The following is a 19,515-nucleotide window of genomic DNA, read 5'->3' as shown; positions in this document are numbered from 1 at the left end:
AATTTCAGGAACGGTGGTCATACTGTAGAAACCATCTCGGGATTGCACAACCTGCTAACATCTAGTTCAAGGTTTAGATGATTTGTAAAAAAGCCAATTTCATGACACCTTTTTGGACAGATGTCATTGACATCACAAATAGAGTTATGTATTATTATTATTAAGTAAAATTTCTATGGAGACTGCCTTCGGAGCACATTCATTTGTTGATATTTGGTAGGGATATTTACTGGCATTTGAAATGGGTTTTCATGACTACCTTAACCATTTGCAAATGTAATGGGCTAGACTATTAGAAAGTATATGACAGTGCTAGATTGGATTTCTGATTGATTCTACTTTCTTCCGCTACTCTGAATTGGATGTGGCCCAGCTGTTGTATAAGTGATAGATGTTGAGTGAGTGGAATCCTTTACCACTTGACTGCCCTTTTCTTGTAATTCTTCATTGATGGTGGCTTTGAAGCCACATTTCAACTTGCGTCCTAGGCTTTTGCTCAGCGTGGAATTCAGTCATTGAATGGAATCTTTTTAACACTTCCTCTTGCCTGCCCTCCGACCTGCACAGGAGGCGAGGAGGAGGGATGGGATTTACAGCATTTGCCTTGTTTTCTGTGTGTTGAGTGAAAGGTAGGTGACTCATTAGAGCATGAGGGACCAACCTATCAAGCCACACAAAGATTCTGCAAACTCTGAAATGCCAACCCCAACTGGGGCATGGGCCGCCATGAGGAAGGCTCCCTCAGCCCCGTACTTTCCTCTCCTGTCCCAGTTCAGGCAGCCTTGCAGTCCCCTTGAGCCGAGGCCTGCTGCTGGGGGGTCTGGGTTGTGACTGAGAGTAGCTCAGGTAACCGAAGAGCAGAATAAACTTTCAGGAACTGACATGGGTGACCATCCTGCTTAAACCCACATCTCTGCTTCCAAGTGCTCCGTGCCCCTGACCTGTGTGTTGTTTTCTTCATAGCACCCACCCCTAAATAAAATCATTTGTGTTACAGCATATTCCTTCCCACAAGAAGGTCACTTATAGCTACCTTCCCCTCACTGGAGCATTCATGTTTTGAGCTGATAGGGTCATGGCCTGTCTTGTTCGCTTGTATCCACAGCACTTAGTACGGTTCTATGCACATGGCAGGCATCTGAATATTTTTTGAATGAAGAAATAAACCAGGAAAAGTGCTTGATAAATGCTTGTTGATGGAGTTAATAAACCAGTGCCTAGGTAACATAGGGAAGTAGGAGGAATGTGGGATCCACCATTCCCAGTTCACGGTGTCAGGAGTCCCAATCAGTATATGGTGTACTCTTAATTCTTAACTGTGGTTTTTCACCACCGACACCATAGCAGCCTCTTCCAGCCCCAAGCACACACACACGCATTCCTTGGCAGCCACCCGGGAGTTAAATAAGTACACAATTGTGTATATGGCACAATTCCAAGATTGTACTAAGGAGGCAAAGGGAGGACTTAAAACTCTTTAGGACAAGTTACGCTCTTGTGAGGAAGAGGGTAGGGGAACAGGAATCATCTATTAAGCAGAACGAGCATGTATCCAGCCTGCTTTCTCCTGTTGCTCAGTTCTTGTAATTCAGCACACACATTTTTTTCTTTCTTCGAGGGCAGGGCATTTAGACAAGAGCTCAGCATACCAGGCAGTATTTATGCTAACCTAACGAAGGCCTTGCAAAATGGAATAAATCAACTGCAAAAACAAACCCCATGTTCCGGATTCGCCTGTAAATGGCACATAGGATGTTGGGCTGTTTATCATCATTCACGCCACCATACCTTTCTCCTGGTACAAATGATTGGAGGTCGGCAGTATAACTCTGAAAGAAGAGCATTAGTCCAGAAGGAAAGGATTCGTGAAAAGTTTGTAGGCAACATTCCAGAATGTTGTCAGCATCGGAGAACGCTTCTGTAATGACTGCTACTAAACAAGGAATTGTGCCATATTACTCATCAAGTGGATTCTGTATGTTTATTCTTCAAGTTAACTTTAAAATATCTTACAGTTGGGATAAAAGACATTTTTAATGAAATCTAATTTTTAGAAAATGTTATAAAACAAATGGCACAATACATAGAGTTTGCGGCCTTTGGCCATTTTAAGGGGGAAAGGTGAGTAACCTACAAACACACGTGCAGCGTATTAACTAGACTGTGACTTTGAGTGCCCCAGTCTTTAACAACAAAACATCTCGGGGATCATCCAAGGCTTTGAAATACATGAGACACACAGGTAGTGGAAGGCAGTGCACAGTCCTTCATCAGGTTCTTAATGGGGAAACTAAGGCCATAAGCCTTACTGGGACAACTGGGAAACTAGCAAGTGGACTGTCTGTTAGATGACAGTATTGCATTAATGCCTGACGTCCTGTACATGATCCTCACTTGGTTAACTATGGGGGGATGTCCTTATTCTTGGGAAATAAATGCTGAAACATAGGCATATGATGTCTTCATGCTTGCAGCTAATTCTCAGATGGTTCAGAAAGGAATTAGTGGATCTAGAAAAAGGGTATGTGGGTGTTTATTCTACTATCCTTTCCCTTTTCTGTAGCTCTGAAATTTTTCAAAATACACTTGGGAAAATAACATACAGGGCTTCAGAGCTCGTTATCTAGACACAGAGTTTTCATGTTAGGGCTCCCTAACTGGCGTGCACCCCAGTGAATGGCAAGAGTCCATTAGCTCCTATTCTCCATACGCCTGTTGGTTGCTTGCCTTACTCCTCAGGTCACCTCGGTCATGTTGCTTTACTGTTCTCTTGACCTGGTGTTCCATGTGTGTGGATGTCGTTGAAGAGGCAATGCAGCATCTTCCCAAGACTCACAGTTAGTGCCCAGAGGGAGGGAGCCACCAGTCAAACTCAAGGGCACCAGACCAGCCACCAGCAACTAAAGTTTCTTCATAGAGGTAGACGAGGTGCTTTGTTTGTTGGTCTTGGTTAATTTTACTTAAAACCGCAGTGTTTTCCAAAACACAGAGACCCTGAAAATGGGTCCATTTATTTTGTTTCTTTATTTCCTCTGGAACCTCTACAAAAAGTTCATTTTCATATCATTCTTATTTTTATACTTTGTCTTTTATAATACTTGCTTTATACATGTATCAGAAAAGGTCTGTGCGCCCCTGGGGTTTCAGAATAAGATTGTATTTCAGCATACTGGAGGAGCTTGCTACCTCAGGAACCCTGTGTTAAACTCTTTCAGTAGAAAGGACTCCTACTCGTGAATAATCCTTTCCTGCGTCACTTCCTATAACTACATTTATATAATGCTTACCCTACGCTACGCACCGTTCTAAGTGCCTCACTGATACTAACTCAGATTATCTTCAGAGAAACCTTCGGAGGTAGATACTGTTACTATCCTCAATTTACAGATGAGAAAACTGAGGTTAAGAAACTTGCCCAGGGTCTGGCAGTGGTAAGGGACAGAGCTGGTGTTGAGACCCAGAATCCTAGCACTGCGCTCACATGTCAAGTTTGCTGAAAGTGAAGTCCACCTCCCTTTCTGAACGCTGAGATTAGACCTATAATTTAAACTCTTAAAATTTTTCATTTTTTATAAAGGAACTTTTATTCCTTTTTCATAAAACATATATTGTTGATCTTTCTAATTTAAGAAAAAGATATTTCTGGTGGCGGTGAACTGTCCACTTAATTTCTCAGTCAGCTGGGGGTGGGTGGTCCTTCTGGCCTTAGCTTCATGACTAACCTTGAAAATTTTTATTGTTTTTAGGGCCTCTGTCTGTTTCAGTATTGTTGCTGTTGTATCATATGTTAATGCAGCAAACACCCCTGTAACTACCAGCAGGTTCAGGACTAGAGCATTGCTGTGTCTGGAAGCTCTCTGCATCCTACCCAATTACAGCCCTTTCTCTTCTCCCTTGAGGTAGCCACTAACCTGGCTTTTGTGATAATCATCCCCTCATTTTCTTTACATTTTCCTGAATGACATGTTGTTTAGTTTTACCTGTTTATGAACTTTATTAAGAAACTGGCTCATGATCATTGTATTCTTTGTCACTGGCTGCTTCTCTACATTGTTCATGAGATTGCCCAAGTCGTCTGTAGCCTCAGTCCATTCATTCGTAGAGTATTCCGTGTATTCATTCATAGTTATTAATCGAATATCCTTCTACTATTGATGATTTTGGTTGCTGCCATTGGGGAGTTCTTAAAATCAGTGCTTCTAATCAACATTGTTCCGTATTGACAGTTGCACGTGCAGCAGGGGTTTATTGTATGTGTGCCCATGCAGTAGAATTGCTGTATCGTAAGCTCTGCAGGTGCACACACCTTCATAGGTAATGCTCAAACCGTTTCATGCACTTTTTACTCCCACCAGCAGTAGGAACGTACCCACTGCCCCGGTTCTTACTAACACTGGGTCACTGGGTGTTGTCAGGCATTCCCATTTTTGCCTGTCTGGTGAGTATGTAATGGTATTCCATTACGGTTTGCATTGGCATTTCCCTGGAGACAACTTGAGTCTGAGCACCGTCTCCGACAAACATATTCACCATTTGAGTTTGTTCTCTTTTGAAGCATCAGTTTAGGAATGTTGCCCATATTTCTATCAGATTTCCCCAGCCACGTTTTTAACATCCTTCCTGCCACAGGCATACAACTTGGACGTGAATAACCTTAGCCTATGTAAAATGAGGCTTCCTAGCAAGCTCCATGGTAGAAAGAAGGCTCCATCTGTCTCACTGGGCCCGATTTTGCTCTCGGAGAAAGACTTGAGTAAAGCCTGGTGGCTCTGAATTTGGCCGTGTGCCAGCACTGCTGAAATCGGATGGTATTGCAGCTTTTGTCTGTTTTTCTCCTCAGTGGTTCTCACCATTCAGGAAGCCCTTCGGCTCACTGTTCAAAAAATAGTGGGTCTCTGGATTCATCCAAAGTCTACATCGTGTCTCACAGCAGTGGACAGCAGGTTCCCGGGTCCATGTCCAAGCCCTACCACAGACAAGGGGCAGTGAACAAATATGTCATCGGCTGGAAGAAATCAGAAGGCAGCCCACCGCCCGAGGAGCCTGAAGTGACTGAATGTCCCGGGTAAGGTGGTTGGCTGTTCTTCTCTGGTCAGCATGGTTCACTGTAGGGATTGACTAAGCAAATGTATTTTCCTCCCAAAGGAAATACATTTACTAAAGAAGAATAATCTAAAAACATCTTTCTTAAACTCTTTAAATGATGATTATATTTCTCTATAATAAATTCTTCTCTTGATTTTTACATTAAAAAAATGAAAAGAAATCTGTGTTCTTTGCTTTTATATTCAAATCTGCCTGCAATAGAAAAGTCATGGTAACATGTTACTGATGGTGTGAGTATAGAGTCTCTATAAATACACAAGGTCAAAGGCAGTTCGAATTCCCACGGAGTCCTGTGTGTTTCTTAAAGTTGCCGTGTAAGTGACATCCTAAAAGAAGAAGTATTTTTCTTAATTTTAGCATGACTTCCAATTTTCCTTTTAGTTGTTAGGTTTGAGGTTGGGGGCGGTGGTGGGCACGTAGGGAAGGATGCTTTGTATCTGTTTGAAAAAGAAAAGATTTAAAAATACTGGTAACCCATCTTACAACACTTGTGAAGACTATGCTGATGCCTCTGTGAAGAGACAGGTAAAGAAACAGCATTTGAAGAATGCAGAGCAAGGCTGGTTGGGGCTAACGAACTGTTTGCTTATTTCGTAAAGAAACTTAACAGAATACTCGTGCTAAATTACCAGGTCTGTGTGCCCTGCTGTACCTGCCTGCAGTAGCGTCATCAGGCGTGTGGTGCCGAGCATGACATGCACCCACTCTGGGATGGCTCTTTAGAGAGAACCTCTAGATTTTGCACTTTGCCAGTGAACTAGTATCACCTTTTTCTCTTAAAAAAATGATCCTATGTCTTAAATACAGCTGATACGATTCTGCCTTCTAAATTAAAAATTCTTTTAGTTTAAATTGAACATGGAATCTTTTGTTAAAAAAATCATGTCAGTCATTGCAAATGACTTATTTAGGAAGGAATTTCATAGTGATAACTAGCCCTTTTTATTATAAACGAAAATGTTAGAATGATACATTGGTATTTCTAATAAGAGTCTTCTCAGTGCTTCACAGGAATTCATTCCAAACCTTTTTTAAGTTCTATGAAATATTTTTAGAAGCATTTTATATGTCGCCGTAGTACTATGTTTAGGCGAAAGACACTTGGAAAGTCAGGGAAGTGTGAAAGGAGCCCATTTGGACAGTTTTCATGCAAAAGCCTGGGGTTTATGCATTTCCACACACTGGTTTGATGGTGCTAATGCTCAGTGAGAGCGAGGCAGTGTCAGGAATGAGGTGAGAAGGGGGTTTGCGTCTCTGAGTCACAGGTTGTGTGCGCACTAGAGGAGACTGAGATTGTGTCTCCGCTGGACCTCCCCACCTGAGGTCCCCTATGGTGTGGAAGGGCAAACGGCAGTCCTCACACATGTTTTTGGGTGCACCTGGCAGGGGAGGGGCTGTAGAAGTTCTTCCGTCCTAACTTGCATTTTATGGGGCGGATTTGAGCTCAAACTGGTTATCGCAGGAGGCCAGTGCTGGGATTTGAGACCAGGGCTCCTGGTCAGTGTGCGGGCTCATCCTGGCAGATGGAGCAGGCGCCCCAGGCCCTGCCCAGTAACACAGTGTTTCTAAGGCAAGGCAATCATACAGGACTGCACTAACTAGATTTGAAGTTTTATCAAAACAGTGTTTTACTGGATCATTGAAAGATTTGCCTAGAAAACAGTCAGCCAAGTACATCATATTTTTAGTGCCTCATTGTGCACTGAAGAACAAATCAGTTGTGCTCTCCAGAAGTTTCACATAGACCGGTGATTTCTCAAAATCATATTGTGGAAGCCCTACTGTTAATTTTGTTAGTAATATTGTCTTACATTTTTAAATAATATAAGCAAATGAGCCGTTCTGTCTCAGGCTTCTGTGCACCCATTCATGCTCTTCCCTCTGCCTTAATGCCCTTTGTGAGTTTCTGAGCCTGACCAGCACCCTCCCAAAGGGAATTGTTCTCTGCACCCGCTAGCCCAGTACTTACTTCCTCCAGTGACTTCACGCTTGATGGGTCATCTCAGCCTGCAGAGCACACACACCACATACCTACCACATGCACACACACCCGGACTGGGGTTTCTGTGCAAGCCCCATGTCCTGCTTACCTCACTCCTCATAGTGGCTGGCACAGAGTAAACCCTTGGAACATATTTATGACATGTCATTGGATAATTTCTTTAAATTACTAGTTTAGCAGAGAAAGCTAGCGATTTTTATTGAAACACATATAGAAACTAGAACAGCACATCATCATCGTAATTATGATATAATATTTTTATCCATGCAGTTATTGGTAGGACCTGGGTTTTTTTCCCCGCATCTTCCCCAAAACACATAGGGCGTGGAGCTCTTGAGCACCACCTAACTCACCTCAGGATCAAATGTTGGGCGCTTCTTGGATGCAGTCTTGGTAAAAACTACATTGTTTTGTTTTCCTTATGTGACTTTTATGCAAAAGCCTTCCAGCGTCCTGGATTCTTCTTGAAGCTCCCATTTTCATGTCATGCCATCCCACAAACCAACTAAATCTTCAGTAATGTTAAGAAAAGCTTCTTCTTTTTTTTTTTTTTTTTTTACAGCCTCTGTTTGTTCATGTTGTAACTGTAGCTTGTGCTTCAAGAACTGAGAGGTACAGGGAAACCTGTCCTACCTCGGGAACAAAGCCATAGAGGATTTTAGAGAAATCCTTCTGAATTTTGAGCATGTTTGTGTATGTTTCTTATTCTAGTAATTTCCCAGTGAGCTGTCATACAGTGACAAGATAGCCTAGCTTTTGAAATAAAGAGTCATCTTGGAGGCACACAGCAATAACATTCAGGTTGTCCTCCAGCTCACTGCTGTGGGCTATGAATTCCTCGAGTGTTATGTTTCAGGTTGTGTGGCAAAGACCGTTTGCCTCCACTGACAGTACAGCCACTGACTGTTTACTGTGTCTTCAGGAATATTTGGTTGCTCAGCTTGTATTTTCAGAGTAAACCTTTTTAGAATGACTCCCCAGTTTTCTCCCTGAAAAAGAGCTAAAAACAGTAATTCAGCTTGACACTCTTTCGTCATCTGTCAATACATTTTTATATACTGATAATTAAGGGAGACAGCTACTTTATCCAAACAGCTTTGTGAAATTGCTGATAATAAAACATGCTTCGCACACACATGAATTGATCAGTCTTAAACCCCAGGCTCCCTCGGGTGGCTTCCTCTCTGTTGCCTGGGTGCCATCGGGGCTCTGGTTGTCCAGCCGCGAGAGCACACAAGGGTTGTATCAAAAGACGTATGACAATCTCTGATGAATTATTGAAACTGTGTTTTCTGATACAGATTAGGAAAGGGAAAACACAGCCATATTTTAAAAGTTGGCTATGTATTTTTTTCATCCTGGGCGATCTGATTTGTGTCTGAATTATTCAGGAATCTAACTTTGTAGTTGAGCTCATTTCACAAATGTGACATGGCGTGGGAATTTGGAGCAAATGCAGCAAAAGTGAACTGACTTTAAAGACCTAAGAATTGTTTGTATGCATTTGTGGTTGCTGAAACTGGTTACTAGGTTTTAATTCTTACCACTACAGGCACTTTACAAATAGGCTTAATTTCCGTTCTGATTGTTTTCAACAGGATGTATAGTGAGATGGATGTCATGTCCACAGCAGCTCAGCATCAGACAGTAGTGGGAGATGCCGTTGCAGAGACTCAACATGTTCTGTCTAAAGAAGATTTTCTGAAACTGATGCTTCCTGACAGCCCCTTAGTGGAGGAGGGGCGAAGAAAGGTTAGTGACTTACGGAGCTTTGAAGTTACCAGAAACGCTGAAAACAAAAAAAAAGTCTAAAGGAAACTCAAGGGTTTCCAGAGTACTCCCACATGCTTCATCTCTCATGACCCCACCAACGACTCACTGCACATAGTTGACTGTTGTCAATTTTGATTCTATCAGTATGTAAAGGGAGCCTGGGAGAGGTTAAGAAGGCTGTTTTTAAAATCTCAGATAGAGCTAAAAGTCAGGCTGGCCTAGCCTCAAATCCTGGCTCCAGCAATGATTAGCTACATGACTTTACGCAAGTGACTTGGCCTCTTGACCTCAGTGCTCTCATCTGAAAAAAAGGAGATCATAATAATTGAATTGTGAAGTTACAGTGAAGATAAGAAGTCATGTGAGAAGAGCCCGGTACAGCTCCTGGACAGAACTGGTGATCGTGAACAGTAGCTGTTAAAATTCACACCGCCTGACTTTCGTTCCAGACCTCTAGCCTCTGCTCCAAGCTATCTGTTCTGAAATGTAGTCCTGTTCCAGAAGTGGAGTGGAGTTAGACAGCACACTGCTGGGCATTTTAAACAGGGTTGGAACTTGCACACTGCCGTTTAGAGATATGCAGAAATTATAGAGAAGGCCGTGCTTAAATCTTATAAACCACAACCCCAAGTTCAATGGCATACCTTTGTCATTCACAATGTAGTACTCCCTCGATAATGTTAGCTTGCTTATTGGCTTTAGTTTCATTATTATTACAATCTCTTAAGCCACTTTGCTAAACAATTCAAAGTACTAAAAAGGACTTAATAAAGGCGATTTAGCCCAATCACCCCTTTTAGCATGTAACTGAGGCCCCAGATGGTGAAATGTGAACTCTTCATAAATACTTGGTGCCAGAGTCAGCAACTGAGTCCTTGTCTGTCACTTCTAATCCAGCACTCCCTCTTGTTCATGTGAAAAGGAAAAAGGAAATCAGGTATTGCCATACTGACCATGATCAGGGTAAACTGCAGGTCTTTGTGCTTCTGTCTTCCCTATAGTAAAACAATTCCGCAATTAACCTAATTGTGTTTTTAGAACAACACTCTAATTAGACACTACTGCAAAGCTGCTTTAATCTAATATGCCTGTAATCAAGTTCTGAAGAACCTGCTGGTGGTGTGTGAGGAGGGAATCCCATAAGAACTCCATCAGAATGAGTCTTTTCTAAAAACTTGTATCGAGTCATGTACATGATACTGTATAAGCTTGGATACAAAGGCAGACTGTTGTACAGAGAGTGTACACAGCTTTTCTTTCTGGAGGGTTAAACTTCTTGACATGTGTTTTTTCTTCTAAGACAAATCACCTTCTTTTCATGATGTAAATTTAACTTTATAGCTCACACACATTCCAGTTACCATTCATCAGTTGGAAAGACTTGACAGAATGGAAGGAACACATACAATAGGAATATTTTTAGACTTACTGCTACATTCATAAATGTAAATAGCCGTTTCTTTGTTTGATGTGAACATTCTGGCTTTTACTATTGTTTACCTAAAAGGAATGTGGTTCAGTATGCAAAGGAAGTAGTTGAAAATTCAAATTTGATTTAACTTTTCTTGAGTATTCGACCACTCATTTCTTTAGTAAGAATTTTTCTTACCCTATCTGTAATTAAACACCACAATAATTTTAATGGTTCATTTAAGTCTGGTTATGATCCATTATTGTAACTCAATTTTCAACAGTTATACAGACTTTTGCAAGTGATACCTTTTTTTTTTTTTTTTTTTGAGACAGAGTCTCGCTCTGTCGCTCAGGCTGGAGTACAGTGGCACGATTTCTGCCCACTGCAAGTTCCGCCTCCCGGGTTCACGCCATGCTTCTGCCCCAGCCTCCCAAGTAGCTGGGATTATAGGCGCCCACCACCACGCCCAGCTAATTTTTTGTATTTTAGTAGAGATGGGGTTTCACCGTGTTAGCCAGGATGGTCTCAATCTCCTGCCCCTTGTGATCCACCCGCCTCGGCCTCCCAAAGTGCTGGGATTACAGGCGTGAGCCACCGTGCCTGACCGCAAGTGATACTTTTAAGTGGACAGTAAGACTTTAGTGGACTGCTACTGTTTTTTTGAAACATGTTTATGCGGCCTACAAAGCTTCAGTGTTCAAAATTAGTCTTATTACTTGGATTAGATTGAACCTCACATGTAGTTGATTGGTAGAGAAATTGCCTAATATTACAATGTAGTCATTTCAAATTAAAATCAAACCAGTATTATGTGTGACTTTGAATAACTATTGCCTTAAATGGCAACCTTATATAATTCCAGGAACTCTCACTGCTATAAGGTTATGGAGGTTTTATTTAACATTTCAGAGTTAATAAAGCTGTGCATGTCTAAGTCTTGACGATATTTCATAGAATGTCAAAGGAGGAAAACATAAAATCTAATAACTACATCCAAGCCCTGGTGCATTTGCCTTGATCAACTGCTTGCCGCGTTTGGCATTCCTGAGCTAAGAGAGAAAACTCAAAGAGGCTATCACAATAGTATGTGAAACGACTGGACTTAGTCAAACAAGCCCCGTGCATTCGTTTTGTTAATGTCTGTTCCCTCCTCTCACCTTGTTTAAACCCTAGTTTTCTTTCTATGGGAACCTGTCTCCAAGGAGGTCGCTTTACCGCACGCTGTCGGATGAGAGCATCTGCAGCAACAGGAGGGGGTCCTCCTTTGGCAGTTCCCGGAGTTCCATGCTTGACCAAGCACTGCCCAACGACATTCTGTTCAGCACCACCCCACCCTACCACAGCACGCTGCCTCCGCGGACCCACCCCACACCCAGCATGGGGAGCCTGAGAAGTAAGTGAGAGGCTGGCTGATCGCACAACTCCTGCCTCACTGGGCTCTGAGGGTGGCGTGATTTGGGAGTTTGTTTTTGTTTTTATTCAATGTGTATTATTTGGTGTTTTTCTTTTAAATAATTTTCAAATATAAAAGCTCCAGAGTGCCAGAATGGACATTTTGAAAAAGTTAGGTAACACTACCTATTTTGAAAGCAACTGAGAAACTCATATTAGATATTTCTGTCAAGTCCAATAGTGACTTCTGCATCATATCTCAACTATCATATCTATAAAGGAAAAGAATGTCTAAAGCCTGATTTTAAAAAAAAAGGAAAGAAAAGTCCGATGTAAGGAGTGGGTTTTCGAGTGGGTAGACAGCAAGGAGGGACGTCTGCTTTTCTAGCCTTCAGTTTCTTTTTGCAGTTCAGTACTGGAGATGGGGAGGTGGCACATGTGCCTCGGGAGACCTGGCTCGTACACTGGGCTTTACCCGTGGGCGGCTTTGTGTTCCTGTGCAGATGACGTGTGTTCTCTTGTGTCCCCGCTTATTTCAATTTACTAGTCACAGGTCAACCTGATGATTTCTAGACGATTTTCCTTCAAATCCTAAAAATCTTTGATTTTTACATAGTGTCAAGTCTTCATTAATGTCAGTTTTTAAGGGCACTTTTTTTATGTTAACCTTATTTCCTTTATACATAGTTATTTCTTATTGTACAGAAAGAATGGGAATTTAATCAGAAATATATTCATTGGCAAGTTTTTTTTTCATTTCATCACAGAAAATATCTTTAGAACCAATTCAAACTTCATAATACAATTAGAAGTCCCAGGCTAAATGAAATCAAAGTTCTAATAATGTATCTAGTATTTAACATAATTGGAAATGAACTTTATCTCATAAAATTCTTAATATATTTCTTTCTTTTTTTTTTTTTTTTTTTTTTTGAGACAGAGTCTCTCTCTGTCGCCCAGGCTGGAGTGCAGTGACACGATCTTGGCTCACTGCAAGCTCTGCCTCCCGGGTTCACACTATTCTCCTGTCTCAGCCTCCTGAGTAGCTGGGACTACAGGTACCTGCCACCACACCTGGCTAATTTTTTGTATTTTTAGTAGAGATGGGGTTTCACAGTGTTATCCAGGATGGTCTCAATCTCCTGACCTCGTGATCTGCCCACCTTGGCCTCCCAAAGTTCTGGGATTACAGGCATGAGCCACCGTGCCTGGCCTAATCTATTTCTTTAAGTAACATAATTACCTGCCGGTTATAAAGAGTCCATTTACCTAAAATGAAGAAACCTTGACAACCACGTGAAAGGTCAGACAGACCTAGGCCACTGTCCTAATATTTCTCCAGCTGTTTTCCCTTTTTTGTAAAGAGGTAACTTTAATGTCCTCTTAAAAGCTTTTGTAAAACCAGTAAACTCTATTTTCCTCCAAACATTAGTTCATTTACAGTGTTTGAAGTGTGCTTGTGAACTCTTCGTGGTGCGTGTGTTATGTTTGTCTTACGTTCTACCCTTCATTTTGTTTCCATGTGAAAGATATATGTCCTTTTTTTTTTAGCTTCACTTAAAAAAAAATAGACTTTTTAGAGCAGTTTTAGGTTCACACCAAAAAGTACAGGGATTTTCCGTATACCTCCCCCAACACGTTTTCCCCGTGCCTTCAAAGAGTGGCAGTGGTACATGTGTTACAATCGATGAACCTATATGCACGGGTCGTTATCACCCAAAGGCCCTGGTTTACATTAGGGTTCGTTCTTGGTGGTGTACATTCTATGGGTTTCTACAAATGTGTAAGATGACATGTATCCGCTATTATAGTATTATTCAGAGTAGTTACACTGCCCTAAAACTCCTCTGTGCTCTGCCTGTTCTTCGCTCCCTCCCCTTTAGTTCCTGGCAACCACCAATCTTTTTACCATTTCCATTGTTTTGCCTTTTCTAGAATGTTGTCTAGTTGGAATCACACAGTGTGCAGCCTTTTCAGACTGGCCTCTTCTACTTAGTAATAAGCATTCAGCTTCCTCCATGTCTTTTCTTGGTTTGATAGCTCATTTCTTTTTACAGCTGAATAATATTGCATCATCTAGATGTACTGTAGTTTATTTATCTAGTCATATACTGGAGAACTGTGTCCTTTTTTATGTGTTCAAAGGCACAATTAGGAAACAGTCAGGTTTACACTGTTCATTCACTGTCCTAGTTGAAAACTGCCTTACTTGTCTTCATTTTTACTTCTCTAGAAAAAGCACTAGGAGTTTTCCTTGCCATTTGCTGTTCTTTAAAGAAACCTTCTTGTTTGGTGATACATCTCCTCCAATAGCTATACTTAAGAAACTACTCAGAAAATGTTCTCTAGGCTTGATGGATGAACTAACAACATGTAAATCAGAAAGCTGGAGGTAATTTGTATTGAAGTCTATTCCCCTAAAAACTTCTGATTTCCAACCCCCCTGTCCATGGAAAGTTTAAGCTTCTAGACTCTAGTTGTATGGAGGCCTCTGGTTCCCTGGCCTTCTGACTGCCACAATCGCCTATATGATTATAGATGCTCCTTGACTTACGCTGGGGCCATGTCCAGATAAACCCACCATAAGTTGGAAATATTGTAAGTTGACCATGTATATGGTCACTTAACCTACTGAACATCATAGCATTTCCTAGCCTACCTTAAACATGCTCAGCACACTTGCATTAGCAAAATCATCTTGCAACACAGTCCATCATACAGTATCAGTTATTTACCCACGGAATCTCGTGACTGACTGGGAGCTGTGGCTCACTGCCACGGTTCAGCATTGCGACAGAGTGTCATACCACATATCACTAGCCAGGGAAAAGTTCTAAATTCAGAATTTGAATTATGATTTCTACCAAGTATGTATCACTTTTGCACCATTAAGATCTACTCAAGACAGGTTTTAATAATCCTCCTTTCATGGTTTCTGGCCGTTCTGTAGACCCTCTCTAAGAAGATACCACTCTTTAAGAATAGTTTGACAGTCAAAAACTAGAGCAGCCCAGAAAGCTGAAATGTGAGTGTTAATGCCCAGAAGATGTCTTTGAGCGAGAAATGAGGAATATTTGAAGGTGCCCAGCACTTTCTCTTAGTTTCTCAGAGAGACATAGCTTCACTTTAAAACTTGGAGCAGAGTTTGGTTCCAGATGGTTTTAAATTGCTGTGTAGATAGAGTTGGGCAGAAAACTCAGAAAGCGCAGATACTCTTCTTTTAAACTTTAAAACATAGAGCATTCCTAGGGGAAAGAGAATCTTTCACCAAAAGAGACTCAATCAGATTTTGTATGTAATGTGGAAGGAGGGTTGCAGGGCAAAGCACCAGTAACTGCCCATCTCTTCCCAGTGAATATTGGAAGACCTAATCTCTGCACCTTTTCTACATGTAATTATCATGGTCACAGGCTTCTCTTTCCGGTATTTTTAGCTTTTAAAAGTTACAGATTTGAATCTGTCTCAATCTTCTCTTGAGACTAAGATCTTAATCTTCATACTTAAGCTCATTTTGGATGTAATTCATGTCATGATTCATCTATATTTCCTGTGGAGTCACTGAAAAATGCTGTATCTTTATGTCTTCAACTTGGAGGTGTGCAAATATCACCTAATCCAGCAGTTGAGAATATTTCTGAAACATTTCTGCCTTGCTTTTAGGACCTTTGTTTTTGTCATTGGTAGATTGCAGAAGAAAATTTATTTTAGAGCCCAGATGGGGGAAAAAAAAAAATGAGAGTGGGCTTTTGAACACACAGTTCACAGGCCGGATAACCAGTGACACTGAATAGCAGTCATATTTTCCTTTTCTTCGTTGGCAGGTAGACACCTGGGTTCATTCGGCACAGTCCCAAACATTGGCAGGCTCACCGGCTTAAAGATCATTTTTTGTTTTTTTAATGGAACAGAGATCAAAACTCTGAAATCTTCTTTTGAGAATGGACTAATGAGAATTCTTAGATTTCAAAAATGAAAATAGAGAATAATTATGTGTGGTTTCAAATCCTATAGTTCTGACCTACGCACATCACAAAGAATGCCCCTTGAAGTTAAAAAGTGGGAGGGTGGGAGAGTTTAGAATAAATAAAATAAACTGGTATTTTAGTTATAATGTAATAGTTGCACGTGTTGCTTCAGACCACACGTGTAGCCTCAGTGGTTTTGTGTTGTAGATGATAAGGACTACCAACCACCAGAAGAAGAATTCTTTGCCAAGGGTGGCATGGCAAGGTGTCCATCCACCTGCAAACAGGGTTTTGACTATTCAGTATTTGACTGGGCAGTATTATTCAGTGTAATACTTCTTTCTCTTTTTTCAAATGTCCTCAGTCTTCCCTGTAATAAACATTGGTTTCTGAAAAGTGTAGTTGTGAAACCTCAGATATCTGACCGCCAGGAAATGCTGTTGGGAAGCTCCTTGGCATTTATAATAATAGCAATAAACTCAGACTCAGTAAAGATGGTTACTGTGATTTCAGGTTTTGGGTAAACAGACAGGCAGCCACAAGATCAATGTCGCAAGCCAGAGCAGGTGCGCAGGCAGTGGTTCCCTGATATTACCCCCATTTCAGTATTCATGAGTCTCTTGAAAGGCTGATTTAGGTCCGTATGCAACATGGGCAGTAAGAATTATGAGCACAGAGAAGCATCTTCTCCAGAAGTGAGGTAGGATGGAATCTACCCAACTGTGCCCAAAAAATGCTTTCAAGACAGTGTCCTCCCCTCGCTCCTGTTTTTTAACTCATCCTGAGAACTCCCAGGAAGTATTATGGGTATGAACTAAATTCAGTTACTATTGTTTTCTACTCACTAAATGTCTCATCTTTGACATTAGTATGTGACACCATATGCAAAATCGGTTCAGGTTTCCATTTGGAAAAACTCTGTGAGAAACTTGTTATGCCAGGAGGTCACCGTGCTCCATGTGGGGAGCCTGCAAATGGGTCCCACACTTGTGCCACCCCCTTTCCTGGACTGGCACCTGGGAGCGAGCCAGCCACCCAACTGAAGAGGTCACGGTCTTGTCTTAATTGGCCAGAAGAGTTGTTTGGGCTCCTGAGGCTTGCGAGAGCTGGATTTAAAACAACAGGCTTTGATACCTGAGGCGAATGGTGCCTTTCATATAAAACCGTACAACTGAGGAGACAAGACAGTTCCAGCCACTGTGGCATCACAAAGCATAGGTGATCAATTGCCCGTGCCCCTCCAGGTCTGCACTGTGTATACCTTTTTTTTGAGACGGACTTTTGCTCTTGTTGCCCAGGCTGGAGTGCAGTGGTACGATCTCAGCTCACTGCAACTGCCACCTCTCTGGTTTAAGCGATTCTCCTGCCTCAGCCTCCCAAGTAGCTGGGATTACAGGCATGTGCCACCACACCTGGCTAATTTTTTGTATTTTTAGTAGAAACAGGGTTTCACCATGTTCGCCAGGTTGGTCTTGAACTCCTGACCTCAGGTGATCTGCCCACCCCAGCCTCCCAAAGTGCTGGGATTACAGGTGTGAGCCAACGTACTCAGCCAGCACTATGCATATCTTAATCCAAACCCCTCTCAGACCAACAGTATTCGTCTGTTTGTTGACAGAGCTCTTTGAGGATAGAACTTGTGTCTTACTAGTTACTCTGTCCCTAGGTTCTGAGGTAGTACCCAGTAGTTCCTGGAATATAGTAGATGCTCAGTAAACATCATCCGGGTGATAGGGGGAGTGATAAAAGTATTGCAAATAATTTTGGCAGATTTAGAATCTGTGTTAGGCTGTTCTTGCATTGCTGTAAAGAAATACCTGGGGCTGGGTCATTTATAAGAAAAGAGATTTAATTGGCTTTTGGTTCTTCAGGCTGTTCAGGAAGCATAGTGCTGGCCTCAGCTTCTGGTGAGGGCCTCAGGAAGCTTACAGTCATGATGGAAGGTAGAGGGGGGAGCAGGAGTATCACATAGCAAGAGAGGGAGCAAGACAGAGCTGATGGCGAGATGCCACACTCAACCACATCTCACGAGAACTCACTATCATGAGAACTCACTCATTATCACGAGCACCAAACCATGAGGGATCCACCCAGGACTCAAACACCTCCCACAAGGCCCTATCTTCAACACTGGGAATTACATTTCAACATGAGATTTAGAGGGGACCACATCCAGACTGTGTCAGAGTCTCAAAAAAAACAAAAACAGAATAGTAAATTTTCCCGGTTACATGATATTCTAATCAATGGAAAAGAAAATGTCTGTTTTTCATGTTGATTATTCATGGAGATATACAGGTGGCTCTTTCTTCGTCTGACAAGACTTCCATTAACATGAGGCTCTTCCTGCTTATGGAAAAATGATGGATTTTAGCTTTAAATCCACATTTTTTTCACAGCTTTTATTTCTAAACTATGCTGTTCATTAAGAAGCTTCTCATCATTTGCTTCTCAGCCAAGTGTCCCCTCCTTGGACAGCCCTCCCCCAAATGTGCCACCAAGCTTCACAGTCACATCACCCTGTTTTGTTTTCTGCAGAAGACTTAATCACTCCTTGTATTTTCTTGCTTATTCATTTATTGTCTTGTCTTTGATGTAAAGCTTCACGAGAGCAGGGCCTTGCGTGCCTTACCTACTGTTGTGCCCCCATCACATGGCAGGCAGTAGTCACTTATCAAATACATTGTGGATAGACTGCTGAGTGGACAGTGCTCCAGATAAACCCTAGAGGAAAGGATACATCTAATCTGTGCTAACGTTCTCTGCCAGTTCTGCAGTATCACATAGAAGTCCCATTCACCACTGGAGGAGAGGGGGGGACAATATTTTGTAATAAAGAAAAAATATCACCAACAAATGTCCTTTGCTTCTCCTCTCTGCTTTGCCAGCCATACAGATTAAAAGTGGTGCGGGGTTGCCTGGGCTTGCCTTTGGTTGTGAAATGTACACCCCAAGACCATCTCAGATCCCAGAGCCATTAGTGCCACTCAGTGTGTGGTCTCTACATGCATTGGGCAGGGGCAGTGGGCAGAGATCTTCAGAGCTGGTTGGCTGGGCTGCTCTGTGGGGAGCTGGGCCCTCTCACACACTCCGGGCCACTAACACTCACGTTTGCGCCTTGGCAAAATTATGAATGGCCGCGTATCAGGAACTTTAGAGGTGCTTAGGAATTGTCAAAGCTTTAATTGTTTCACCCAAGACTGTCATGAAACCACTCTATTGAGTACTGGGGAAAGATGGCTCTTTGAGCACACAGCTACAGGAGGGACCAGGGAAGGGGAAGCAAGGGACATTAATCTCACATCCCAGTTTGTGAGTCAGGGGACTGGCCGCCGTCCCCTCTGTTCTCGTTGGATTTTACCCCTCTTGTCTACTGTGTTATTTTTCTCTTTTCTTGTCTCCTGTTATCACCAAGTAAGGATTGTGTTGTGTAGTGATCTTAGGGGAAAAAGCAGACAGCACGTAGAATGTGCGTTAGGCTTGATTTTAGCCTTCAAGAATGCCGGAAGCTGGAGTGGATTGTTGCTTTACAAACACAAGGAAAATTCACGAGTTGGCATTTCTTAGTAAAACATGATGAACAGAATGTACTTTCTGTAGAAATGTTCGTATATCTGAATAGAATTCCATTCCACTCCGTGATGCTTCTCCTCCAGTGAGGGAAGGAGGGAGGACAGTGCTGCAGTGGGCCCAGTTTCCAGCCTGCCTGACCTCCGCGGCCCTCACAGAGCTATGCCACTCTTGCACCGTTTCCCGAAGAGCTCAGCCATGTGGAAATCAGTGACAAAAGTAATTGCTGCCTCCATATGTAATTTCTTTATACTTGGTGCAGAAAACTTGCCTTGAGCAAAGCAGCATATGAG

The 19,515-nt window shown here is 42.1% G+C and overlaps 2 protein-coding genes across 13 annotated transcripts in view; one reads left to right on the top strand and one right to left on the bottom strand.

Moving 5' to 3' along the window:
- Positions 1 to 19,515, bottom strand: part of NTPCR (nucleoside-triphosphatase, cancer-related) — an 805,437-nt gene that overhangs the window by 542,871 nt on the left and 243,051 nt on the right. The window lies entirely within an intron of this gene.
- SIPA1L2 (signal induced proliferation associated 1 like 2) overlaps positions 1 to 19,515 on the top strand; it is a 231,911-nt gene that overhangs the window by 192,099 nt on the left and 20,297 nt on the right. For all 12 annotated transcript variants that reach the window (XM_050769653.1, XM_050769682.1, XM_050769699.1 and 9 more), the window contains 3 exons: positions 4,841 to 5,065; positions 8,707 to 8,860; positions 11,469 to 11,688. In XM_050769653.1, the coding sequence (XP_050625610.1) occupies positions 4,841 to 5,065; positions 8,707 to 8,860; positions 11,469 to 11,688 (599 nt within the window). The remainder of the gene's footprint in view (positions 1 to 4,840; positions 5,066 to 8,706; positions 8,861 to 11,468; positions 11,689 to 19,515) is intronic.

Source organism: Macaca thibetana, chromosome 1 (assembly GCF_024542745.1).
Source record: "Macaca thibetana thibetana isolate TM-01 chromosome 1, ASM2454274v1, whole genome shotgun sequence".
Lineage (NCBI taxonomy): Eukaryota > Metazoa > Chordata > Mammalia > Primates > Cercopithecidae > Macaca > Macaca thibetana.
This window is presented reverse-complemented; position numbering and strand designations above follow the sequence as displayed.